Here is a 26,133-nt window from a genome sequence, read left to right on the forward strand (position 1 = left end):
ACCTACGTTGTCCTCGGGTACTTGATGTAAGCCTACATAGATGTACACCTTAAGCCAAAGCCAACAAGCCTGACCGAAGCGATCATCAAGAGGCTAAACCAGAATGATTTGACCCGCAATTGTCTCCACTCCACCTTGAGAGCTCCCCAATCTACTAAAAGAGACGATCGTGTGTGCGTACTGCGTAACCACTAAAAGCTGATGGAACAAAGAAGAACACCACTGATAGCAAGACTTGAAATCTTAGATCTGACTTCGGATGTACAGGTTCAATGCTTGCGCCGCAAATCGAGTGATTTATAGGGGTTTTCAAAACGAGTTAGCACATTTTCCAATTTACTCTCTTCGTCCATGGATTTGATCGGTTTGAAAATCACTCTCCAGGGGGCAGTTGTCGAGCCAGCAAGATATTAGGAAGAGGTCTTGGTGTTACCTTGATAAATAAAATTATATGGATTTATCTATGCTGTTTGTGACAAACTGAATGTTGATAATTGAGCGAGGTTGTTAAGGACAAATGCACGGGATTCTTGTTGCCCTAATTGATTTTGGTGCGGCACATACAATGGCGGACTATGCACCGCGGTGGCTGAAGCTGAAGCGGTAACCACACCGGGAGCAGTAGATGCCATGGTAGAAAGGTATATAGTCTTTTATACAAGCTAGGTCTAGCGAGATCCGCGGCTCTCTTTTGTTTGTCAACTCCCTACTTTTCTTTTTCTACGGGGTGCTTCGTTGAGATCTTACACTGCACTGAAAATGGTCAATTATCCTAAAACTATTCTTGTTGGTACGGTGAATTGCTTCTAGCCACATAAACATCTCACCGATCTCACTTCAGCCGAAGATGGAATCGTTCCATCGGGCAATAAATATCGACGCGATCGGCCAGGCCGAGGAAGTTCAGACCCCACCGACCAACAATGCGAAATACGAACAGCATTCCAGGCCGTGGTTGCATAAGGCAGCCTTGACAGAGTTGTGATCAGGAGCGATGGAAGACGAGTGGACCTGCTTGTCATTATGATCGGAGTTAAGGATCGGATATCAAAGGGATTAAGGCTTCATTTGTAATACTCTCATTTGTAAGCACTGTTAGTTTTCCTGTGTCTTCTGTTGGGCTGTATATCCTTGTTCTGTCAAGACGATTGTTATATATATAGGCTATTAATTTATAGCAGAGTATTCAATAAGTTTGTATCTTCTCCAAAAATTCCACCTCTGAGCCTCTGTCTCATTACCGCGTGCCTGCCTTCGCGAAAGCAAGAAACAGTTCGTATCAACCGTCATCATGGTCATTTTCGACGCAACCGCAAGCAGCGAAGATGTCACCAGCGCCTTTTCCCAGGAGATCAAGGGTCGTACATTTCTGATCACCGGAGCCGGCCAGCCCAGCATTGGCAGCAAGATGGCCACTTCGCTAGCCAAGTTTGCCCCAGCACACATCATAATCGCCTCGCGAACAGCCAAGAAAGTGGAACCAGTGCTGGAGGAAATCAAATCTATCGACTCGTCCGTTAAAACCACCTTCGTGCAGGTTGATCTGTCTGACCATGACTCCGTACGACAAGCCGCCAGAGAGATCCTAGCCACGGCACCCAAAATCAACGTCCTCATCAACAGTGCGGGAAACATGGCACTAAAGGAATTTACTGTCGATAAGCAAGGCATTGAAATGCAGTTTTCTGGAAACCACGTCGGTCATTTTTTGCTTACGAATCTGCTCGTTCCTGCTCTGCTCGCAGGAGCGGCTGAGACTGGTAATGCTCGCGTCGTAAACCTAACGAGTTCAGGATATCTAATCAGTCCGGTGCGCTTCGAGGACTGGAACTACTCTGGCGGGAAGAAGTATGATCCTTGGGCCGGATATGGGCAGGCGAAATCCGCGAATATCCTGTTTGCGTATGGCCTGACCAAGAAGCTGAAGGCCCGCGGCATCACGGCAACAGCGGCGCATCCAGGCTATAACGGTGACACGCAGCTGGGTGCCCACCTGACATGGGATGACTATGCCGGAATCTTTCCGGCGACCAAAAAGAACACTGGTCGAGACTTCGAGTTTGAGGAGCCTCGATTCAAGAGTTACACGCAGATCGCTGCTACCCCCCTGATCGCTGCACTCGATCCCGAGCTGCCTACCAAGTCTCCTGCTTTCTTGCAGAACAGCCAAGTCACAGAGCCTGGGGCAGACTACATCCGAGATGACGAGAGCATTGAAAAGCTCTGGAAGCTGAGCGAAAAACTTGTTGGGGAGAAATTTGAGTACTGAGCACCTGAAATTACTACAAAGTGTACCAATAATTCAATTCATTATCATGATGAATGAACACAGACGATCAAAATATGCCCCCGGGACTAAGGGTGGATCAGCTAAAGAGCAGACACAGATAAAGGCGTGGGAAATTAGTTATCATCCTAGTTATCTCTCGTGAATAATCGCATCAGCATCTAAATGCCCACCTATATCTTCAGCGGATCTTGCCCAAGTGCAGGAGTCGCCTTTCCAGCCTATAATATTAATAAAGAGGCAAATGGGCGATAATATTCCCATGCGCCTTTATCAGAGCATAGGACCATTCTTAATGGCCGCGTAATATCTAATTACCACCATCTAAGCAAGTGTATCTCGGGAGCTTGGCGTCGAAGTGAAATCCTGGAGGACCATCATACATGCCTAAATAGGTGATACTGTTCGACAGGTGATTGGGAAAGCATACTTTGAGAATATCCAACCGATAGTAGAGGAAGACTCATCCGGCAAAAGTACCTTTGAAATAACGACGTCGAACATGCCAGAGGTATTATAGATTCCCAGGGATGCGGTCAACCCACATCACGCACCTAATACATCCAACCAGGCATCGCGTCCACCTTCAGGATAAGTAATATCGACGTCGATAACCAGTTCGTCGCCCCGTACGCTAGGATATTCTCTTGTCGTACCATGGAGTAGGGGACTGTTTGTCGCTAGTATATGTCGCTCTTGTGTAATTTGAAACGGGAGGGTCATCCATTTGAGAGATATAATTTTCGCAGATTGCCGTTGTCTATTTTTAACTTAGCCCCAAAGCCTTGAAAATCACTGTAAGGGGGAATGTGAGAATAAGATTGAACAGTGTAGTAAAGTTTTCGAGTCTGCTGTGTAGTCTTCTCAAGAAAGACTCGAGGTCAGCTTATATAGAAGTACATTGGAGTATTTTCCTATGTAGCGCGTGTAGCATGTCTATGCAGCCAGCCAATCACTGACATCAATGACAGCCTTTGAACCCGAATTGATAAATCAGGACCAGTTAATGCCGATGTATTAGAAGTAGCCAATCATCTATGATACCCCAGCTGTCTATTCCCACAGTCCCAAGCCATATTAGGCTGTCTATTCTGTCTAGGGAACAAATAGGAAATTATACGGGGTACACCGGCAATGATTCAATGAAAGGAGGAATAACACGCATTAGCGTAGATATATACGGTATAAATTCGCTCTAGTAGAAATATACAATGCTTGGGGATTATATGATAAGAGTGTTTGATCGTTTGTACTGTATCCAAGAGTAATTGACCTGAAATGAAAGTTCAATATAACCAGAACCGATAACTGCTTTGTAGAGGGTTACAGCGGATCACCGCTACAACAGATGTCAGTATCAAGGAACATGAGATCCACGAATTTCGAATCAATCACTGTAATTCAGTCCGCCTCCTTCTATCACTGCCTCAAGTGGAAGCCAAGAGCTCGATTTTCAGCGTGATCAAGCGGGCGATGCAAAAAGATGTAATGTAATGTCCAGTTATGCATCCTCGGAACCCTGCGCACATTCCAACCGCGTATTGTTTAGACCGAGGAGCAGTGGAAGGATCCACAGAACCGTGTCCTCCTGTTCCAGTAGTGGGCCCTATTTTACTGCACAAGAGATAGTTGTGCTGCCACAATTGCAGGCATCCGTTCTCGCAGGAATGAGAGAAAGAGCGGAGGCATGCAGCTAACAAAGAATGTGCCTTCATCACAATGAATAGGGAAAAGGGTAGATAGAGTGGACCCCAAAACCAATTGCAGAGCGGGGAATCTTGGGCCAATCATGGCAAATATGAAGCACGTATCTCAGGTAACTAGTTAAAGGAGAATTAATGTTCCGACGGTCTCGGTTCAAGGATCCACAAATTGCCTCTGCCAACAACCAGTGCCTGTGCCAATTGAATCATACACATTGTGCATACCCAGTACATCTTGATAAATCTTGAGCTGCAGTTAAAGGGTGATCATTACAAGTCTACCACGGTTCTTTGATTATAGTTCATCTTTCTATTTTCTATAATATTCTCTTATCGTGCACCTTGCTACACATGGACACAGCTATCCGAAATGGCACAAAAGCAGCTTTCATACCTTCCACCGGACATGCTAGAGTCACAGATATCTATGATCGACCTGTTGACCGCCATGTTCCCTTCGCCGGGAGAAGTTGAGATCCCTGAATCAACATCCCAATGTGTGGAGAAACTTCGGCAATGGTGTGAAGATCCCACGTTACCAATGCCCGCGGGAATCCCTGCCAGCATATACCTTACAGTCTGTTTACCAGTTGCAGACGGAGGAAAGTCCGTCCAAGTCAATCTCTCTATCCCTCTTCAAGCCGAAGATACGGAAACTATGGACCAGCCACCACCCGCAAGTTACACATTGCGTCAGCCGGATTGGATGTCCAAGGCCGAGCTAGCGCAACTGACGGCCAAAATGCCGCAAGACGATGCCCTTGAAACGTTCGAGTACGTGCAAGAGGAGCTTAACCGTTTCTTAGAAAAGCAAAAACAACAAGAAGCGCAGGCCGCGGAAGAAAGCAATGCGGGTTCCGGCCGGGGAGGGCCGATAGTACGAGTCTGGTTCTATTTCCCGTCTCTATCGACGAGGAAGAAGAGAGATGACATGGTCAATAATGCGCCGGCATATTCTCTCACTGGCTTTGTACTCGCTGGGAAACCTGGTGTGCTGTGCCTAGAGGGAGCATCAGCCGATATCGATTCTTATATGAGTTTCATCAAGACGCATTCGTGGGGCGATATACCCAGCCACCAGAAGAAAGTCAGCGAGAGATTCCGCGAGAAAGATGGCGTGGAGAGAGTGTTTGATAATATGGAGGAGATTACAGACTCGCTGGGTGAGCGCGGCGGCCAGAGGGCTAACCGCGGGGATATGCAAGCTTTAGAGGCGTGGTTGGGCGCCAGAGGGTTACAGGAGGCATTTGAGAAAGTTATATTTTGAATTTTTGTTGGGACTTTGAAACAACATCAAAGATGAGGCCCGGTGGCTTCTATGAGGGCATTGGCTAATCATGAATTTGGCCGAACTACACAAATGTACAGCAATCAGACCAACTAGCATGGCATAGATAAATGAAACATTCCAGGTGCGGATAGAAATAAAGCAAGAAGCTCGAACAATCCCATCTGCTGTGACAACGGACTGTTTACATATCAAGTTCTGTAAATCGCAGCTGTAAACTCGATGGTGGCCGGGTAGCAAAAAGCCCACAGGGACGAGGATCCGAATTCTCCGTTCGCTCAATAAGGAAGCGCTCCACAAGCACAGCAATCTGTCGTTTCATCTGTGCCAGCGCCAAGGCTCGCCCTACGCAACTCTTCGTCCCATGAAAAAACGAGAGCATACATACTGAAGCTGGAGCTCCCCCTAACGCATTGATCCTATGGTTCTGGGCATCTGAGCGGTCGATCCACCTTTCTGGATTGAATTTCTCTGCATCGGGGCCCCAAAGATGATGAGCACAATTGATTGCCCGAGTACACATTCCGACGTACGTGCCTTTGGGAACTAGTTGACCGTTGATGGTCGTATCGCGGATGGATTTGCGAAGGAGGAGTGGAAATGCAAGATATAGTCTGGTGGCCTCCATGACTATGGCGTTTAGCATAGACAGCCGATCGTATTCTTCTTCCTCTAAAGATTCTCTCCCGGCTTTCGCGTGGGCCAACTCTTCCCGTAACATCTTTTGGACGTCGGGGTAATTGGCGAGACAGTACAGCGCCCAGGAAAGTGTGCCCCCAGTGCTTTCGAACCTGCAAATGTTAGAAAAGATGATCCGGATAGTCTTAGGGGAAAAAAGGGAAGGCTCACCCAGCACCTAGGATAACAACAATTTGTGCGATCGCTTTCTCTTCATCGAAAAGATCTGACTTAACGAGGTTAGTCAAGAAATAGAGATCCTGGTCTTCGCCCTTTTCTAATTGATCCATTCGTTTTCGGATCGTCTGACGACAGACATTTGTCATGATATCGTGCGCTCGATCCATTCTCTTCGCCGTTGAGGAAGGGATAAATTTCAGCAACCACTGCGGAGCAAGATTGAATAGTGCGAAAAGGGCTCTTTTCTCTTTGCTGCTGGCGAAGAGCATCTCATGCGCATGAAAGATCTCATGGTTCTTGCCAAGAATCGTCTCGAAATCAACACCGAGGCCAATTATCCCCGTCGCATCCATAGAAACCATGGCAACCAGATCCGAAATATTCACAACCACCGAACGTGTTTTGCAATTGTTTCGCAGCCCGTTAACAGCACATAAGTCCAAGATATGATCAGCGAACTGCACTGACTTCTTAGTCAAGATTGACCTGATCTTGTTAATGTTGCTTTGGTTGAATACGGGAAGGTATGTCTTTCAATTGACTTTGTGTTCCTCTTGCTCCTGGGGTACTATGCCGTGTCCCCAAAAGCGTTTCGTGAATCGTTTGAATCCACTAGGCTTCTCGTAGTCGTAGTGCCGCTGCGACAGTACTTCAGTGAGACCCTCGGGATTGGTAGGGATAAGGTACTCAGATCCGAAGAGGCCGAAGAAGTGCATTAAGCCCTGTGGATAGGATCTCTCATTTATCCACTCTGCAACCTTGTATGCCATAGGCTCATCAAAGATGTCGAAGGCATGATCGTATAACAAATTTGAGGACTAACGAGTTAGCTGGTTACGTGGCAACAGTCGGGGAAACGCACTTTGGGCCCGGGTAAATGTTTCAGCTTGCTTGAATGACGTCTGACTAGTGTTCGAACAACAATTGATAGGATGTTAATGCCCATCCATATAAGCGTAACCCCAAGAGTCAAGATGAATGGTGGGACAAGTTGGATGCGTAGCTGACGAGTTATAAGCCACACAGCCGTAGCCCAAAACAACAGTTTTGGCAAAGTACTGAATTTGGCAGGTGCCATAGTTTATCGCTAATCATTCGACTCATATTCCAGAGGTATGATAACTCGCCTTTCTAAACCCCTTGACCCAACGCTCAATGCCTGTTCTAAATACCCTAATTACCAGAGGGGAGATATTACAACATGTTAGAAAGTCAATGCGTAGTCACCATGACATCAAGGACTTCATTTCCAACCCGGTTCGGCTTAAAGTTTTCATGATTTTGTTGCCTTAATTTTTACTCTCGCCACCCGACCGGTTAATCTACTGGCAGCCAATGGGAAAAATGAAGTTACCGTATATAAGGCTTATTCTTGAGATAGGCTGGCCCCACATTGCTGAAAACATGCCAAAGCCCGCAGAAAGCTGCTTGGTTAAACCGTGTCATTGTCCAAAATGGAACTTCTGAAATTGCATTTGACGTAGTATTTCCGCTCTTAGTAGCCAGTATACAATTACCGTCCATGGAACATCTGATAAAGAAGCTTTGCCTAAATAATACGATCTTGCTGCTAAATTATGATCATGCAATTCTCGGAAATGTACTGGATTGAGCATATGATGCCGGTGATAGTTCAAGAACGAAGAACGCAAACACAGCCAAGCTCTAAATATCCTCGAATTTGAATATTCTCTCAAGTTCCACACTTGGAAATGAACCTCAAAAGTCTGCATATCAAAAGGAATCACTTATTTCCTAATTTGGGTTAGCGTCAGCTACCACAAAGTCCGAGTATGCTGCCAGTTTTTCTCATCTGACATAGCATGCTATGGAGCATTTCATTAGCCTGAAGTCAATTGGTTAACCTTCCAAACTAATCGAACGAAATTAACTTTCCTTCGTATCATGCGAAGAAACCAGAACCAATGCTACAATTTCTTCCATGCCATGATTATGGGCGGAGGACTTCAGCTGGAACGAATCTGAAGAAGAGATGGTATTATACAACAGTAGAAGAAGATATATAAATTCTCTTAAAAAACAGTTTCACAGATAATGCACGAAATTGCAATCGAACCATTCACCCCCAAGGTATCATGCATCCAAGCAGCGGGCCGCCAAGGTCCTTACGAGCAAGCAGACGATAAGGCGGCACATTCTTGCAGAGTTCTGGCACGACGATATTCCTTGACACTCTTTGAGGGAACATGGAGCCCAAAAACCTTGTGAATTGTCAATCTAGCGAACTTGACTCGGTTTCAGTTTCACGCATCCGGAGAACGTGAGTCTTCAAATCAACCGTCGTCTTGGCACTGCCTGTCTACTGACAATCTAAAAGCGCTGATTTCCGAGTTCTTCCGCTTCTCGTCATATGTTTTGCAACATATCAACTGGAACGGACAAATATTGCAAGTGCGTTGACTGGCGGATTCGCAGATGTGATATCCGTGAACCAGAACACAATAAATCTTGGAAATCAGTTGATGTTTTTGGGAGTGGTTATATTGGAGATTCCTTCGAATCTTATACTTCAGCGAGTTGGTGTGACCGAACATGAATTTAATCTCAAAAACCTGACTCCGAGAGCAGGTCGGGCCAAGGCGATGGATAAGTGTCCAAGTTTTTATCTTCGGGGCCGTGGCTGCATTACAAGTCTTTGTGAAGGATAAGATTGGATTCCTTTTGACAAGAGCGATTCTTGGACTAGCTGAATCTGGATTTATCCCCGGTGCAATGTATACTTTATCCACGTGGTATACGAAAGAGCAGCTAACCAAGCGCATTGCTATCTTCTTCTTCGGGATGTTTGGAGGAAATGCCGTTTCACCTCTCCTAGGAGCAGGGTTGTTAAGGCTTGACGGTCGAAGCAGGCTCGGGGGATGGCAGTGGATATTTTTAGGTATAGCTGGAGGAATCTCGGTACGATAATCCATGCTGACATTGTATAGTGGAAGGGATACTATCGATGGTGGTGGCTATTGCTCTGTTTTTCCTTCTTCCTGAAAAGCCAAGTGCAAAGGCGAAGAAGAAAGAGTTGAACGATGACACCGACGAGGGCGATCGCGCCGATACCGACGAACATAATAAACCTATATCCTGCCAGGATATCTGGAGAACATTGATTAACATTCGAAAATGGCCACACTTCATCGCCACCGCCTGTGTGTTCTCGACTTGGAGCCCACTAACAACATACACACCCAGCATTATCATGTCTTTAGGCTTTTCGCGTATTGAATCGAACGCTATCGCTGCGATTGGAAATTTCGCGACACTGCTTGTCATTCTCTTCTTTGCGTGGCTGAGTGACAAGACCAAAAGACACGGGTTGATCGTCATGGTGGCAATTACCGCATACCTCATAGCGTTGATTCTGCTGAGAACTGTCCAGCCTCATGTTGGACAATGGAGTCGAATTGGCCTCTGGACAGCAGTCAATGGACTGGCAGTGGGTTACCATCCTATTCATAATGCATGGATCCAAATCAATTGCAAGACTGCAGCTGAGAGAAGTATAAGTGTTGCGTATGTTGTTCCTTTCGCCCCCTGTGCACTCTTGAAGCATAAGCTAACCTACTATGATTATTAGGATGTGTAAGATATAGCAGTTGTGAAAGCTAATCCAGAACGTGCTAACTTTCTCGTAGTCGTAATGACTGCCACCAGCGGACTTATGGCAGGCACGCAGATCTTCCGGGACGATGAATCTTCAGCATTGTATGGCTTTCAATAATCTATCATTGCCATGGGAAATTTCTTACTAATCACCTAAGTTCATTGCAGTTATCCAAGAGGAATAGTGATCATGGTTGCTCTTGTCGTATCAGGTCTTGCTTTAACCGGATTACAGCAACTAATATATTTTACGACAGATGGTCACCCTAGGATATGCGTTGAGCCGACCTGAAAGCATGAAGCAGAGGATCGTTTATTACTGTACCATCGAAGGAGAAAATCGGGTGTCAGAATAATTCCCCAGTGACTGGTGTTCTGGTTCATGTCGTCAGGTGTTAGATCTTTACAGTCGCTATATCGACAACAGCAAAAGAAGGTAGAATGTGTTACCTGTCAAGTGCGTTCTACTGGATCAACATAGCAGTCGGCCTTTTTCAATGAACGGGTCCATACTGTATTATTTTTAATCGGGTGCATTCGGGCAGCATGCTGAACGGTTCAGTCAATTGCTGCCCCTTTTGCAGGATAGCTCTGGACCCGGTATTCATATGCTTTCGTAAATACCACTCACTGACCCTTTGACTACGAAAGGAAAAGAGCATTCTGTCATCGATGATAGAGGTTCCGAGGCATAAGTGCGCAGAACACTGCACGTCATTTGGAGTCTTCATAACCATAACCTGACACTGAGCGAGAGACCTCCTTTGTAATCGAGCCAAACGTTGAGGGGGTTGTAAATTTGCTAGAAGTGCCAATTCCGCCATATCTCAATAAGTCGATGACTTCTTCGTGACCGTTTGACGTAGCCAGCGAAAGCGCTGTCTGGCCGTGTCGATCCTTTAATCCTTCTAACCTTTTGAGCAGAGGCAGTGGTAATTCTTGAAGCAAGATCTCGACAACATTTGCCCGCCCAGCACGAGCGGCAAGGTGAAGAGGCGTGGATCCGTTGACGTTCTGTTCAGCCACCTTGGCTCCAGACAGCAGAAGAGTCTGAGCAATGTTCACTAGGCCCAACATCCCGGCAAAGTGAAGGGGCGTGTCTCCTTCATCGTTCGAAATATTAGGATTTGCTCCATTTCTCAACAGCAGCAATACAATGTCGTTCCAGGCATATGTGACTGCAAAGTGTAAAGCGCTCATACCCCTGTCGTCTAAAGCCTGAGTATCAGGCGTTTGGCCACATGATTTCGTTAGCATTAATTGGACCATTCGATATTTCCCAGTAGCGCAAGCCCAATGAAGCGGAGTTCGGCCCACACAATCACGATCATTGAGTGAGCAACCGGCGCTGAGAATTTGATCGAGTAGGTCATCTTCCAAATCAGGCCCACGACCCGAAGCCATTTTGTGCAAAACGTTTCGCCTATTGTGGTCCTTCGCATTCAACTCAGCGCCTTGTGCGATGAGCACCTCAACAGCATAGTGAGACCCTTTCAAAGCAGCGGTCATCAGTAGAGTATTACCATCCGCGTATCTCAGGTTCAGCGAAGCCCCATAGTCCAGCATCATGAGTAGGATGGTATAGTAATGGGTTTCGATAGCCCGGAGAAGTGCTGTATGCACAGCCCTTGGGAAGGACATGCTGAAGTCAAGTAGACACTGTGTTGCACCAATATTTTCTCTTGTCACACTTTCAACCAGGCACACTCGTAAGACAGTTTCTGCAAGATGGCCTGTGGCATGGGCAATGCTCAGGGTACGTCTCAGTGAATGAACATCGTCATCTTTGGTGGCTTGCAGTAGTTCAAGCTCCATGGACCGAAGACTTGATCCGTTTTGTTCTTGTCCTGGAAGTAGGGCCGCTATAGCCTCGTGTCTATTCAATGCAGCCCATGACCGCGGAGTTCGACCAAGGTCATAATCCTGAGATGCCGGGTCTGCCCCATGGCTGCATAGCAACTCTACTGCCTCTGCATTTCCACCTCCTGCGGCCCAAGATAGCGGTGTTCGGCCGCTATCATCGTCTGATGCAACATCCGCTCCCCGGTCAATGAGGAGTTGTACTACAGCTGCTGACCCTTCCTCTGCAGCCCAAGACAAGGGTGTCCGCCCAAACCCATCTCTGGCTTCAAGGTCAGCACCTTGGTCGAGTAATGTCTGAACTACGACCGTGTCGAAAGCGCGAACGGCCCATGATAAAGCCGTGCGACCGGCATGCTCATCTCTTGACTCCGTTTGCGCGCCCTTCTGGAGCAAATGTTTGACGATAGGGTAGTGGCCCTGTATTGCCGCTCGTGATAGTGCTGTATAGCCGTCCATATCTTTGGCCTCTAAAGATGTTACAATTGTGGAAAGCCTTTGCACCACAATTTCGTAGCCTTTATTCGCGGCCCAAATCAGCAGTCCTTCTGCGCCTCCATCGACCGTTGAGGGATTAGCGCCTTCTTCGAGCAAGTCTCTCATTATCATATCGTTTCGATTCTTTGAAGCCCACATTAAAGGGCTAGTTCCAGAACGATCTCTCGTCTCGATTTTGGCGCCTCTTTGAATCAAGATCTTAGCGGTTGAGTAATGGTTGTTCTTCGTAGCTTGCAAGAGTGGCGTGCTATGGCTCTCGACGTCCTTTGCTTCAATGTATTCGTTGTTCTGTAATAGTAGAGGTACAATGTGTTCGTGGCCCTTGCTCGCTGCAAGCCATAGGGGAGTGCATTTCAACTTAAAAGCACGGTAATTGGTCGCCCCTTTGGCAGTGACAAGCAGCTTTGAAGATTCCTCATGCCCCTTGCTTGCTGCATGATGCAATGCCAGGTAGCCATCAACGTCTTGCAAGCTAACGTCGCAGTATTGCAGCAAGGCTTCGACGACGTCGTGATACCCTAGCTTGGCTGCAACGTGGAGCGCAGGGATACGCTCTTCAACAAGGGGCAGGTTACAAATCGCCTCCAAATCATCGTACGCAGAGAGAACAATGGACAGAAGTGGGAGATGCCTTTCCTTCACCGCCCATCCAAATAGGCCGTGGAGATACGCACGTGCAGAACGACCACTGGGGACCCATGGGTGGAAGTTCCAAGTGTCACTGAATCTCAAAGCAAGCTGCTCGAATGCTTCCCATACAGGAGAAGTACGAGTGATCGCCTTTGTTTGCAGGCCCCAGTTCATAACTGCGTAACCGAGAAAGGCATAACGGGAGTGGTCAGGTTGTGCGGCCCGTAGATTTTGAACCTGCTTGAAGGCAAATCCTGTCTTGTTTCTCCAGGAACGAGGCAACATCTTTCCAATAGATGATGGGAGAGACTGGCGCACCATAGAGACTGGGTTAGGCAGAGAAATGGCAACTTCTTTGCTTTGCTTCGTGATCTGCAGGCTGAAATCTTTAAAGCATAAGTAGTTAACACAAAGCTCTCCGCATTCTAGCTCGCCTTGTTCCGAGAATTTAGGATACTCTGGTATAGAATCACTCTCTGCCTGAAAGTACTGTTTCACCGAGGAGTGCGCGAATCGGGCACAGTTGTCAAACGGATCAACTACAACGAGATTTGCGCACCCAATTAGCACGGAGCTTGCCCGGGGTATCTTTGAAGCATCCCATTCAGTGTCCTGGATATCTATGGCAATGGCCTCCTTAAGCTCTTCAATATGCAGCGGTCTACTTGTAAAGCTGACCCATTTGAGAACCTTCAAAACTCGACGATCCTGCAAATCCATTCTTTGCAAGCATCGACTGTATGTTTCTTCTAGACCTCTAGGTAGATTGCTCAGCGCTGTTCGTATTTCAGCATCTGTGTCGCACGTGTCCCACAGGATTTCTAGCTGGAGATGTACCCAAAGGAACCTGCATTCCACATGTCAGTACAGCCTAATGGGAAGGGGATGTAAATTTAGTTTTCAGATCAGAGTCGAAAGGGGTTTCTACATTTCAGAGGACTTCTCTATCAGATCATGCTTTATCCTTTCCAGTAAAACCGAGTCATTCGTAAGCTCGTGGATATATGCCCTTTTGTCGATTATGGTGGACTCAATGTAGAGCTCAATGTCCGCCCTAACATTCGAATCCGTTGAGATTTGACGAAGGTTTGGTATCGCTTTCGCTATTTGCGTACGCCCGGGAAGGTGCTCCCTGCTGATCAGCAGTAGTCTTGACTGATTCGATAGTGTGGAATCGCTGAACAATGACCGGCATAGTTTCAACACTTCAGTCACACCCTTTGCGCTTAGTGCATCAAGCCCGTCAATGATGTAAACCGTACCAGGGACGCGGTCAAAAAGACGGACAAAGAGATTGCGAAGGTCTTCAAAATCGGGTTTCACTCGTATAGTTCCGTATAATCTTTGAATATCAGCAGCAACATCCTCCGGAAGTAACTGAGAGGTATTGAGTAGCCATTTGCATAGTTGCTTGATAAGACTAGCCACGATGTGGTCTGCCTCAAGAGGTTCAGGTCGATCACTTTCACAGTAGTAAAAGGCAGTCGGAACTCTATCGCCAGATGACCTATACTTGGCGGCTTCAACAACAGATGTTCTGTCGGATTCGTTAGGCGAAATCGCCGGGGAGGAGAAGCTTGGATAATGAGAAACATCATGACTCACCCTATTGTTGTCTTCCCAGACCCGACTGTGTATTTTAACAATTAGTCTCCAGTCAGTGCAAATGCACGGGATCACCCTTACTTCGTCCATGGCACCACAGTGTCTGGAATTGGGACTCCCCAAACCACTCTTTGAAAACGGAGTGATTTGTAAACCATTTTGTGGTACCTTGAAGGCGTTTGGCAGAAAGACGATAGTGAGTCTTTTCATGATCATATGTTGACAACAAGTCGAGTAGTCTTTCATCAACTTGACAGCCCAAGGAAAGTTAGTCATTTGCTTTAATCTGACCCAAGATCCGGTTTTCGGTGTGCTCACTTACAATGTTCGATGGTATTTAATTGATATAAATGAAACTCGTTATCTGGAAGTCTGTATTTTGGACGGTAGGACATCAGTTCGCTTGAGATATAGGTCGGCGTGTCAGCGACTTGCGTTGGAGGAACGATCAAAAGCAATTCTTTCGCATATGCTGCAGCGTTCACGGCTGCGTACTCTTGCCACTGTTTGTTCTTGTGGGAGTCGGCATAATCACAAATTCCTCGGATGACAAGACAGGGCAATATATCCATTAAGCCCGCCGCCTCCATCTCAAAGCAAATGATTCCAAGTTCCTGGGCCCAGTGGTCTCTCATGACGCTATCCTTCATGACTTGATTACCAGACGCGATCAAACCGTAATGAATAACAGGATCTGGAGTGGGTCGCGCCGGTCTTTGCACCATTTTTCTGACGTCGCAAAGGTCACACGTTTTCTCCTCCGGTGCTTCATGTTCATAGGTTGATTCAAACAGCCGATCCTGATCCTTCCCAAGATGGGTGACCTTCTCGCTCATTAGAGGGTACTTGAGGACCATCTCCCGGAGTAAATCCGGGATTCGACTCCCAACCACCAGGTGGTTTGCTTGCAACGTAGACAAAGCTGTCAGAAGCACCGGCGGCGGTTTATTCAAAGAGCCAGTTCTTATAAAGTGCCCTTGGCTGGCTGTTTTCCCCATGTCGAATTGCACCACGCCTCCAAACAACCCCGTCGGCTTGCTAACAACCACATCGCCAAGCCTTATATCAACTGCTTGGCTAGGTGCACCGCCTCCGATTCCCACCATGAGCCCAAATCGCATTGATGGAAACGTACCCCTCATCTGGCTCGCGACAGTCGCCGCTGAAGTCGTACCGTACATCCCTAACGGAAGACATGCAATGACCACGTTGTGCACACCTACACTCCCAAGTATGTAAGTGTTGTGATCGTGTCTGGGTATGGGCAAGTCACTGTGCCGCTCGTCCAACATCGCGGCTGCCGCTGCCATCTCCAATGGGAGCGCACAGGCCCAAGCGACCGTGTAATCATCATGGCGGAAGTCTCTTGTCCGTGTGGTCATTTTGGTTTCCTTTGGACGATCTTTTCATACTTCATGACTAAGTTCGTCCCTAATAGGAATTGACTTTGACAATATCCTGAGTATATGGAGGAGTTCGTTACAGTGGTTGAAGGGTTGCAGGTCAGCAGAAGCGCCCATCAGCTGAACTTACGAAAACCCCGTGTCCAATCCTTGCAAGTCACGAGACTACAGCCTGGCCCCATGTTTTTATTCGGCAGTGCAGACAATCTGTGTATAAATTGGCCCATCATGGCCTGCTTTAACAGCGGAGTATCCCACCCCTTTATTTTATCTCATGTCATGCCTTGCGTGTGCAGCATTTCTCTGCGGTCGCATGCGTTGACTTTTTGTGCCCGAGTTTTGGAAGAAGAAAGTATACCCAGTGATAGTTTTCAAAAAGACGGTCGGTAGACTGATTTATGAAAGAAGCTAGAATTCAATATCATTCTCCGCAGCTGTGTCGTAGAAAAAACTCCGCTTCCGTTTTTGGCAGGGGCGGGAGTCTGTGATTAGATAAGCGACAAATTGCCGAGGCCGGCGGGGCGGAAGTGGGCCGTGCAGATCCCCGCCTCGGCCGGGCCGACTGATTGCAATTGAGACCTACCACATTACCTTTATCTATCAGTCCCTTATCATTGACACACGCTGTATTCGTTGCTATTCTAAATTTGATAAGACCTGCAGAGCTAACAGATATGGCGATGGGTTTTTCAAACGAGGTACATAATCACGTTTTGCTTATGACTGACCCTGGCAATGAACTACTGACTAACCCGACATGAATCCCAGGTTGTTAGCCCCGGAGAGTATGAAGCAGCACGAAGAGAACTGCTGAAGGAAGAAAAAGCAGCGACACAGCTTTTGCAGCGGCTCGCCACTTCACGTCGCCAACTACCTATGGTCGAGGTCAACGAGCCGGCTCGCTTCAAGTTCGACGCAATGGATGGTGAAAAAGGTCTGCCAGACCTTTTTGAAGACCGCAAGCAACTTATCGTATACCATTTCATGCTGGGTCCCGAGGACTCACAGGGCTGCATAGGATGCACACTCTGTATGGATCACATCCCGGATCTTCGACATCTCTGGAGCAGAAATACATCTTTTGCGGCGGTTGCAACGGCGCCAATCAGCCAGATCACTGAGTATGCAAACCGCATGGGATGGCAGTTCCCATTTTATAGTGCTGCAAAAACCCATAAAGCGTGGCACGAGGCCGAAGTCAAGGGTGAAACGATCACTTGGAAGCCTGGGAACGGTTATTTTGGTCTTTCTGTGTTTCTGAAAGATGGAGAAAGAGTCTACCATACGTATGATACTACGAATAGGGGAATGGAGATTATCCTTTCAACCTATCATCTTTTGGACATGACTCCACTCGGACGGCAAGAAGTTGGAAATGGAATGGGCGAATTTCGGCGTCGTGATGAGTATTGAGGCATTCCCCAGTACTACGAAAAGTCAAAGTACCCTTTTCGCTGGTTGAGTATGTATCCTACAGATAGGTCCAACAAGCACTATCTTTGATATATCATATCATGTCGAGGTACCCGATATAAAATCCTCCCAGGTGATTGGCTCTGGAAACTCAAAAGCAGTACCATTACCTGTGCTCCATTCATAAGGGCCGGGCGAAGGATCCAATTCCCTAATCCATGAGAGCGACTCCCATGGGTCCAGTTGGACTGAGCTCATTTGAATGCTAGAAAGGTTTTCCGTGAAAAGCCTTGCACTCGCGGAGTCGCAATGTAAATCTTCCCGCTCAAACGTCCTATGGTGTGGGTTTTCAGAAGGCTTAGGCCTCCGCGACGGCTGATTTCGAATTCTTGGTCGCATACCGCGGCGAAGTTCCATTACAGCGCCCTCGATAGCCACCTGAGCGATCTTCCGAGCAGCAATTTCGTCTTGGCCTTTTTGCTGAAGCTTGCGTGCTGCATTTGCAGTGCCTGCTGCTATTCTGAGCGTTTGCATGAACTCTCCACAGGATTTATCGTTGAGTGTTCGCATGCACTCCACTCCTGAATCAATTCTATCGGCAATTCGGCTGGTGAGGGAAGTCTCAGGGTCGTATATGATAGTTGTAAGGAGAAGGATGAGGCTGGCAGCGATGGGAGATGGTAGTAACCTAATCACGGACGGAGATTAGTTGAAATCCTCGGTCCTCCGCAGTGCCTTGCTTACCAAAAAGGCCAGGGGCCATCGGCCTTTAAGTTCTGCACTGACTCGATGCACGCTAAAGCCGCCTCTGTGCGCCTTTTCTTTGCCAACTCAATGCGATCGGCGATCTCCGAATCAGAACCGGCATGACATGAATAAAGTCCGGCTTTTGGGCAATGAATAGCTGGTAATCGATGTATTGTTATGAGAGAGTTGTTGAACATCAGTGATAAGAGGGTGGCCTCCCGAGAGTTTGCAAATACGCCATACGTATTGCTTATATTAAATGGTAATTTAGTTCTCCACGTTCGAAGCTTGCGTTCCAGGTTGAAACAAGCGTCGAGGAGATCAATGCCAGGTCTATCCTGAGCCGTTGCCGAGTATAGTTCTTCGTATATCCCCTCCTCTATTGCTGCCAGGGAATAGAAATGCTGTAGTACGTCACCAGCTCCTGAGTTCCCGGGCTGTATAGAGTCGGCTATTTGATTGCTGATTCTGATCATCGGCGGTAGGCCCGAATGCAAAGAAAACCTAGTTTTGGTGAGGACTGAGTCATGTCGATATAGATTTGACCAACGTACTCTTTGTCTAGAACGTATAAGACCTGGCGAGTTCGCTGGAGCTCTATGGGGCAAACTCCAATAGAGGAGGGATTTTGTTTCAAGTCAAAAACACTTGCCTGGTGGATTGCATTTCCCAGGATCTTCGGAGCATCATTGAATTGCATTGACCCTTGTAAGAATATTGACTAAACCGAATATAAGCAAGCGATACAGATATTCAACGATTCTGGTAACAAACCATAATACTCAAGGCTTGAATATTTCTGAAATTGCTCTCTGCGTTGTCTCCGATCACTGATATTTCGGGTCGAAGGCGCATTGCTGCGTTGAAATACGTCCAAGCAGCAGCGGCTACCTGATTTGCGTTCGTCGCGTCCCACAACTGTAATTTGTATCCCACTGCAATGGCCGCATAGCCAGAAGCTATTGAGCCTGAATCAAGTACTTCCTGTTGTGTATAGAGACGCGAAACAAGCCTCCTCAATGTAGCTTCTTGAAAGATAGGGAATATTGAATTAAAATGTTGTAGGTACCGGTTGATCAAGTTTCGGGCTTCTTCATATGGCGGTAGACGTACTGATGCTCGCGCCTTCGGTAGCGTTCCCTGAATACCAGACTCAAAGAGAGCACGACTAGGATCTATTTCTCGCAGCATTTCAGATACCTTCTGCAGGATCGTTGGCTGAACGCTTGGATCAGCGGATCCTGGGGCAAGAAGGAGCGGGAAGTCAAAATTTCCATCTTTCCCAAGTTAGACCTTCTGTGAACGCTTTCCTCGCAGAACAACGACCTACCTGCAATATTATGCTCGTCCACTGAATTATGTTAACACATTATCATGAGATTCGCCGCCCGTGGAGTAGGTCACGCACATTCTTCTTCGTCGTCATCCTCCCTATCATTACATACCAGAGCATTGAGTCTGTTGATCCTATCGATGGTTTTTTGGATATCTGAACTATTTTCCCGTTGTCAGGAATGGGCAAACTCTGGGCCGCGATTCAAGGTCAGTGGGAAAGGTTGCTGTATGTACTCCATAGATTTTCCATTAGATACTTCAGACGATTGGTCTCTAAACCATGGAAAGTTTGAGTCCGACTCGGAACGCTGACGCTTGCCAGCACTTGCCAGCTGTCTCGTTCCGCTTCCATGTCAGTATATAACACAGTGAAATTGGCTTTTGACAGAAAATGATTGGGATACGGGGTTTATCATACAGCTTCCATATGTGCCATAGTGAGAGTAGATAGATGAAACTCTCGACGTTCCAGTGACAATTTTACTACTCAACGGGCGGAACTGAAGCCAAATATTATTCACCATCAAGTGGTCATTATGGCAATTATGTCAACGTGTCTTGAAGAAATCCAGAAGTGGCTTGAGATTGAACGGTCGCAGTTGGCGATTGTCTGACTAATCATGATGGCATCAGCGGATTGTATCGAGCTAGTCCAGGCTGAGGATAGTGTCTCGGTACGCTGTCCTATTCCGCCGCATAAAGCTCTGATCATGCATAAAACTTACTGAATAATGAATCATATGGTGATGCTTTATATTGTACAAGTAGAAGAGTATTGCACCAGAGTAGTATAAAAGCTGAGTCTGAGTTACTATACTTTGTGGTTAAAGAACTACAATTTGCCCTGACTTCAACAACTAGTCTGAAGGCTTTGGAAATTGTCTTGGTAGATTTAAACGCTGAGATGTGCTACATATATATAAGGCGGGCCCACTAGCTGTGCCGGACAACAATATCTTCAAGTTTTGCTTCACTCAGAGAGCCAACCCCTAGTAGATCGTTAAACACATTCTCTGCCGGGAATTGAGAACCATATCCGTCACCAAAAATGGTGCGTTTGATCAGGTTAAAAGCAAAAACACCCAAATTCGGACTCGGTTTCTGCAATTCCGCGAAAGCATCCTTTTCCAGCTGGTCGGTACTGACGACCTTCGTAGCCAACTGCTTCTTCGAGAGTTTCAGCAACTGGTTCTGGGTTATTTCGGCTTCACGGATGTAGACTGTGCGGTTCTTGGTAGCATCCAAGTTCCGGACGACTCCCGCGATTCCCTTACTCACGCCCGCAAGCGTCGTGGCGCTGATTTTCCGGTCACCACCGTCATACAACTCCGCCTCTGGGCCTGCCAGATTCAACAAGAAGCCGGTCTTCAGGCCCCAGTCCAAGAATGGACCGTTGATAAAGAATGTGTAAGTGAAAGTGCCACCCGATTTCTCCGACGCTTCCTTGAGGTGTTGCTGCACTGCAACTTTATCGCCGTAAACAGGGAGCTTGGCGGCCTGGGGGTTCGTGGTATCAGAGCCGAACTCGGAGGGGATAAATCGCTGAACTTTGGCGGCCACGGCAGCATCGACGAGCCTGAGATGGACTTCACGAGGGATGGTTCCTACGCCAAGAGTATTCACGACCACATCCTGGCCGGCCAGGGCGGAAGTCAAAGACTCCAAGGAGTTGTAGTCCACCTGAGTGACTTTGGCGCGACTGTCAAATTTGCTGTCCTTCTTCTCTCTGGTCAAAACGTTCACTTCAAACCCTGCGTTGAGAAGCTGCTCGAGGACGGCAGGGCCCAAGTTTCCACTGGCCTATGCTGATGTTAGTCGTTGAGCTCAGTGTATGGGGAATGAATGCACCTACTCCTGCAAGCGTGACTTTTGGAGACATGACGAGGGAGATGACTGAAAATTGAGAGAGGCAGAAATGGTCGAAGATTTTAAAGGGTCCAAGAATCGAGGGACTGGTGAGGATACTAATGATAGTAACCCTAGATCAACGGTGGTTCATTGCATCCTTTATAGTAGTCCTTTCTGGTGGACGAGGCCAAGGAATACAGTGGCATCAGGCAGAATTTGTCAGTAGCAGAGGCAATTGCGAATCTATAGAAGCACTTACAAATAAGCTTAGCAAGCTAATTACGATTGATAAGCACATCATATCTGTCATTGACTTGGTTTTCGCAGTCTGCTGGGGCAAAAGTTACCGCATCTGGCTTAGTTCATCCGGCCCGAGAGACTCAAAATATCCCGAGAAACTCTAATCAGTACTATGTACCTGGTTTTATGAATCGGCCCGCTTTATGAACGCACATCGAAAAGCCGCCCGCGGAATTGGCCCGCAGCTGCATGGAATAGTGACTAGAGCTGACGCAAATACGAAGCACATTTTCGGGATAATTGAGTTGCTTACACCGATGACAATTCAGTTTTGAGAGCTCGAACTTTTGTTGACGAACAACGGTTAGATATTTCCCATTTTGATAATCTTTAACCATATCTCGAACTGCAACAACAGGGCTCGAAGTTGGTCTGCCGGTGAAGCTGCGCAAGCATTAGCAGAAGGTATAAGAAACGCGTCAAGGGGAGATTGATACCTTCAACATTCATACAATATTGGTCATAGGGTCTCTGGGCAATCCTTCGTGGCATGCTTTGCGAAATTCCTATGAAATATTAGCAGCGATGGTAGATTTCCTATGATCACAATCACTAACCGCGATCGAGGAGTAACCAGGGCTCTACAGGAAGGGAAGATTCCACTTTGTAAGGCTACATCAATGATAGAAGCTCCTTAGCATATGCTGAGGCAACGGCCATCGCGCGCTTCCGCCATTGGTCATTTGCGTGCGAGTCTGAGTAATCACTTATCCCTCGGATAGCAATACATTCGAGGCTGTAGGAGAGTCCGGCCGCCTGTGTATCCAAGCAAAGAACGGAATCATCATAGCGCCGGTTGATCTTGTCTCTTTCAACTCCACTCATGATTGTCATGCTTCCAGATGCAATGTTACCATAGTGCACTTTTGGCTTCGATGGAAAATGTCGCGAATTCCTGAACACTAGTGCTTCTTTATCGCATTCGTCACAGAGCTCACCAGAGGAAGCATGCTCATAGTCCGCTCTATACAATAGATCGGTGGCATCGCCCTCAGGAGGATACTGATATGCCGTTCCTAACCCCTTGATAATCGCCAACATGTTGTTGACGGGATTTTTCGGTCGGGAGTGGTACGCCCTCAGGATGTCGATAGCACCCACAAATTTTCGATGTGGTGCACACAACCACTCTTTCCGCTCTATCAGCCCGCCACCTTTCAATTTGCCATAGTCGAATTGAACCACCCCAGGATAGATTCCGTTCGGATAACCGACCACGACGTCACCTGAACGAATGTCCTTCTTCGCACCTGGGACCCCGCCGCCCGTGCTGACGGAAAGAGTTACTTTCAAGTTTGTGAATGTCCGTCGCATATTTTCAGCTGCGATAACAGAAGGAGCCATGTCTATTTGTCCTGCTGGTAGACAAGTCATCGCAATTTTGTGATCACCGATGCTGCCTAAATGATACGAACTCGTGTCTTCTTCGGGGATGGCCTGGGGGGTTCCGTGTTCCTCGTCTAGCATGGCCATAGCGACAACAAGTTCTTCGCTAGAACCGGAAATCCATCCGACAGTATATTCATCGTTGAAATATGGGGAGCGCTGCATAATTGCCGAGATATCGGACTTCTGAAGCTCACCGTCGATATAGCTGAAAGAACTAAGCTTTTCTAGGGCACACCGAGAGAACCCGATCGGGGGAAAAGGTTGATGTATGGATCAAACGAACTTCCTTCTGACATTAGTACCCCGTTCATATAATATGGGTTTTGAGGATACCCTCGGACGGTTCGATGGCATCGCACTAGCTGCTCAAGATTGCTTGAACAACTCAGACAGCCGCACAGACACAGGGCGTTCATGACCAATGGCCGCCGTCGATTACGCGCTGGCTGGGGGTTACATCGCCAATTACATGCTGGAAATGCCCCCTGGATAAGAAGGTGGTGTGCATCTATTCGCCCCACGTAAAGCAAGTGGTAGAATCCAATCTGTGGGTGACAAAAAGGAAGATTACGACCAGTAGCCGTAGCGATTAGCATCCATCTGTGCACTCTTGAACTCGGCCGATTTAACACAGCTCAACAACAAGAGGATGATCCGAAGAATTAGGGTTAGTTTAAAACTATAGACCTAATGTTCTTGAAAAGAGCTCGAATTATTGGTTTGAATATGATCTTCGCATTTCAGCAGTTGGGCCATTAGCCAATGGCTGATTATAGTTTTAGAAGTGTTGCGTAAGTTCCTCTTTTGTTGACATGATTAGTTCAACCGATTCTTCATTTTGCCCAAGTCTATCTAATTAGAGTTATATTTGCAGATCCAGTAATCTCTAGCTTCAAATAAAGACAAGAAAGAAAAAACAAATCTACGCCGCAACCTTGATACAGACCTTGCCAATCTGAGATCCAGATGCAACATACTCATAAGCCTCAATGACAGACTTCTCGTTAAACTCAAACACCCTGTCAATAGGCAATCTCAGCCCCTTGGTCGCCACAAAGTTCGTAACCTCCTGAAGAAGTTGAGTAGACCCAACAACAATACCACGAACCACGGCTCCTTTGGCGAGCGCCATACCAGCAACATCCGGCATCTTGGACTGATCCGCCGCAGAGAGGAAGCCAATGACAGAAACATTCCCGCCCATTTTCACAGCGTTTAAACTCTCCGCGATAGTGCCTGATCCGCCGTTCTCGAGGATATAGTCGACACCGGCCCCATTGGTCAGACGCAGAGCCTCCTTGGACCACTCAGGGTGTTTCTTGTAGTTGATAACATGGTCGACGCCGTATTTCTCCTGCACAAACTTGAGCTTCTCGTCACTCGAGGAGGTGATGATCGTTGTTGCACCGGCCGCCTTAGCAAGGATCAAGCCAGTAATGGAGACACCTCCGGTTCCTACTCGCGATCAGTTAGCGTATTCTCGAGTGCCACAACAAGACCAAAGAGAAACATACCCAAAGCTAAGACTGTCTGACCAGGCTTAAGCGGAACATTTGCATACAGGGCATTCCAAGCCGTCACACCCGTACAAACCAGCGAGGACCATTCACAGAAGCTCTGTGGTGAATCTTTCGGAACATGCACGACAGACGCTGCAGGAATACACACGTATTCACGTAGAACGCCATCAATAGGTCCGCCCTGACCATTCAACCAGTCCATCTGTTGACCAAAGAGATTGGACAAATCGAAAGTGCCAATGACGTGGTCTCCCACGGCCACATTCTTGACACCCTCACCGACCTTGGCGACGACACCAGCTGCATCGGAGCCAGGAATAACATCATCTTTTGCTGGGAAGGGATACTGAGAGGTAGCAATCGCAATGTCACGGAAGTTCAAGGAGGCAGCGTGAACTTTGATGAGGACCTCGTGCTTGGTTGGCTGCGGAATCGCCTCCGTGAGAGCATGGAGGTTGCGAATGGAGGTTCTGGAGCCGTTGAGACGGATGACAGTTTGAGACATTGCGAATAGAAGGGATGAAACCCAGAGGTTGTTTGAGCAGTAAAACTGAGTGATCTTGACTCTTGCATGAAACCTACAATCTTCGTTCTTGATGAGGTATTTATATCTTTCTGGTAGCTCTCATGACATCATTAATCAATCGAAGTATGTCTTCGCCTTCGGGTTGTGTTAGAAAGTCCCCGAGGGAATCGGGCCGATTCATCTCCAAACCATGTAGAATTTAAATTAAAGGTCCCGCGAAAACGGTCCGATATATCTGACAAAGATCAAATATCCCCTGGTACTTTCTCGCAGCTCGATTGTGATGAAAACTAGGGATGGAGAAAGTGGATATTTGAGTTTGGAGAACAAGGTTTGGAGAGAGGCTCCACTTCCTCGCCGGTCACGGTTTTCTTCCGTAGAGCCTCTCCTTGATTCACAACTAACAGCACTACTGCTCGCCTAAACAATTATTGATAAGCTGATGACCGAGCGTGCCGGGATTCTTCTAGCTAAAGCTTTACTCGGTGGAAGTTGACCTGATTTCAATTTTCTGCGAGGCAAACGGATTGGGTAACTTCATATGGCACTAGTATCCTAATCTATGATTGCGACGATATCAAATTACGTGAGAGGCCCTTTTGTACTCGACCAGGGCTTCACCAAGCATAGTAATAAATTCCCAAGGCGAATTACCCCTCATGACATCTGACCATACTTCCACAACTCGATCGGCTAGAACTTTGATCTGAGACTGGTTGCTTGTGTCGCCATTATAGTCCATTGACAGCAGAGCCTCGCTTATAATATCTTGGATCCACTTTAAGAGAATTTGCTCAGGCTCTGTTGGATTCGCTAGAGTTAGTATCTTGGCTCTATGAAAACGGGCGTGAACATCAAGGTATCAATATCAGAACGGGAGCAAGGAGTGAAGAAGAGCCCCAATCTAACCAGAAACGAAGATGAGACTTACCAGAAAGCGATCTACCACCAATGCTGTGCTGAAGCCCCCTCAACCATTTCTCCAGGAAGACAGCGCACTCAAAACCACATAACGCGGCTTCAATATTCCAAACCAGTGCCTGGTTATGTTTCACATATTGAATCCCAAGCTTTGTCAGTATACCCAATATATGACTAGCATGCTGGGCGGCCGGCAATTCGTTCCAATCGTTATTACTAGTTGAACATATTTGCATATTATCCGCAATGCCAGCAGGATTCCAGGATTGAAGGTCCCGTGGGTGTAGATATGTAACGCAGGAGCAATTACGAATATATGCAAGGCTCAACAGAGCGCTCGAGGTAAATGGTAAGGGGCCATTTGGATCTAGTGGCTCCAGGTTGGAC

General features: G+C 47.2%; 8 protein-coding genes across 8 annotated transcripts; 3 read left to right on the forward strand and 5 right to left on the reverse strand.

Moving 5' to 3' along the window:
- Nucleotides 1-1,291: 1,291 nt before the first annotated feature.
- Nucleotides 1,292-2,269, forward strand: LDX57_004084 (uncharacterized protein; the record flags this gene model as incomplete). The annotated part of the gene is made up of 1 exon (XM_046085736.1): nucleotides 1,292-2,269. One exon carries the CDS (start codon nucleotides 1,292-1,294, stop codon nucleotides 2,267-2,269), a length of 978 nt encoding a protein of 325 aa, XP_045941699.1.
- Nucleotides 2,270-4,360: 2,091 nt separating this feature from the next.
- On the forward strand, nucleotides 4,361-5,257 carry LDX57_004085 (DUF1115 domain protein; the record flags this gene model as incomplete). Its single annotated transcript, XM_046085737.1, has 1 exon — nucleotides 4,361-5,257. One exon carries the CDS (start codon nucleotides 4,361-4,363, stop codon nucleotides 5,255-5,257), a length of 897 nt encoding a protein of 298 aa, XP_045941700.1.
- Nucleotides 5,258-5,462: 205 nt separating this feature from the next.
- LDX57_004086 (uncharacterized protein) lies at nucleotides 5,463-6,498 on the reverse strand (the record flags this gene model as incomplete). Its single annotated transcript, XM_046085738.1, has 2 exons — nucleotides 5,463-6,069; nucleotides 6,128-6,498. 2 exons carry the CDS (start codon nucleotides 6,496-6,498, stop codon nucleotides 5,463-5,465), a joined length of 978 nt encoding a protein of 325 aa, XP_045941701.1.
- A 3,324-nt stretch (nucleotides 6,499-9,822) lies between these two features.
- LDX57_004087 (uncharacterized protein) lies at nucleotides 9,823-15,811 on the reverse strand. The gene is made up of 6 exons (XM_046085739.1): nucleotides 14,667-15,811; nucleotides 14,426-14,593; nucleotides 14,345-14,369; nucleotides 13,668-14,276; nucleotides 10,202-13,586; nucleotides 9,823-10,126 (listed from the first exon to the last, which is right to left on the reverse strand). The coding sequence occupies exons 1-5, from the start codon at nucleotides 15,724-15,726 to the stop codon at nucleotides 10,466-10,468; spliced, it is 4,983 nt and encodes a 1,660-aa protein (XP_045941702.1). The 5' UTR covers nucleotides 15,727-15,811; the 3' UTR covers nucleotides 9,823-10,126; nucleotides 10,202-10,465.
- Nucleotides 15,812-16,421: 610 nt separating this feature from the next.
- Nucleotides 16,422-17,160, forward strand: LDX57_004088 (uncharacterized protein; the record flags this gene model as incomplete). The annotated part of the gene is made up of 2 exons (XM_046085740.1): nucleotides 16,422-16,445; nucleotides 16,516-17,160. The coding sequence occupies 2 exons, from the start codon at nucleotides 16,422-16,424 to the stop codon at nucleotides 17,158-17,160; spliced, it is 669 nt and encodes a 222-aa protein (XP_045941703.1).
- Nucleotides 17,161-20,108: 2,948 nt separating this feature from the next.
- LDX57_004089 (aromatic alcohol reductase) lies at nucleotides 20,109-21,383 on the reverse strand. The gene is made up of 2 exons (XM_046085741.1): nucleotides 21,095-21,383; nucleotides 20,109-21,042 (listed from the first exon to the last, which is right to left on the reverse strand). Exons 1-2 carry the CDS (start codon nucleotides 21,119-21,121, stop codon nucleotides 20,176-20,178), a joined length of 894 nt encoding a protein of 297 aa, XP_045941704.1. The 5' UTR covers nucleotides 21,122-21,383; the 3' UTR covers nucleotides 20,109-20,175.
- Nucleotides 21,384-21,425: 42 nt separating this feature from the next.
- LDX57_004090 (uncharacterized protein) lies at nucleotides 21,426-23,243 on the reverse strand. The gene is made up of 2 exons (XM_046085742.1): nucleotides 21,948-23,243; nucleotides 21,426-21,896 (listed from the first exon to the last, which is right to left on the reverse strand). Exon 1 carries the CDS (start codon nucleotides 22,939-22,941, stop codon nucleotides 22,003-22,005), a length of 939 nt encoding a protein of 312 aa, XP_045941705.1. The 5' UTR covers nucleotides 22,942-23,243; the 3' UTR covers nucleotides 21,426-21,896; nucleotides 21,948-22,002.
- Nucleotides 23,244-23,701: 458 nt separating this feature from the next.
- Nucleotides 23,702-24,818, reverse strand: LDX57_004091 (zinc-dependent alcohol dehydrogenase family protein; the record flags this gene model as incomplete). The annotated part of the gene is made up of 2 exons (XM_046085743.1): nucleotides 24,294-24,818; nucleotides 23,702-24,234 (listed from the first exon to the last, which is right to left on the reverse strand). Exons 1-2 carry the CDS (start codon nucleotides 24,802-24,804, stop codon nucleotides 23,702-23,704), a joined length of 1,044 nt encoding a protein of 347 aa, XP_045941706.1. The 5' UTR covers nucleotides 24,805-24,818.
- Between the last annotated feature and the right edge of the window lie 1,315 nt (nucleotides 24,819-26,133).

The sequence above is a fragment of the Aspergillus melleus genome, assembly GCF_016097325.1.
Source record: "Aspergillus melleus strain CBS 546.65 chromosome Unknown contig2, whole genome shotgun sequence".
NCBI lineage: Eukaryota > Fungi > Ascomycota > Eurotiomycetes > Eurotiales > Aspergillaceae > Aspergillus > Aspergillus melleus.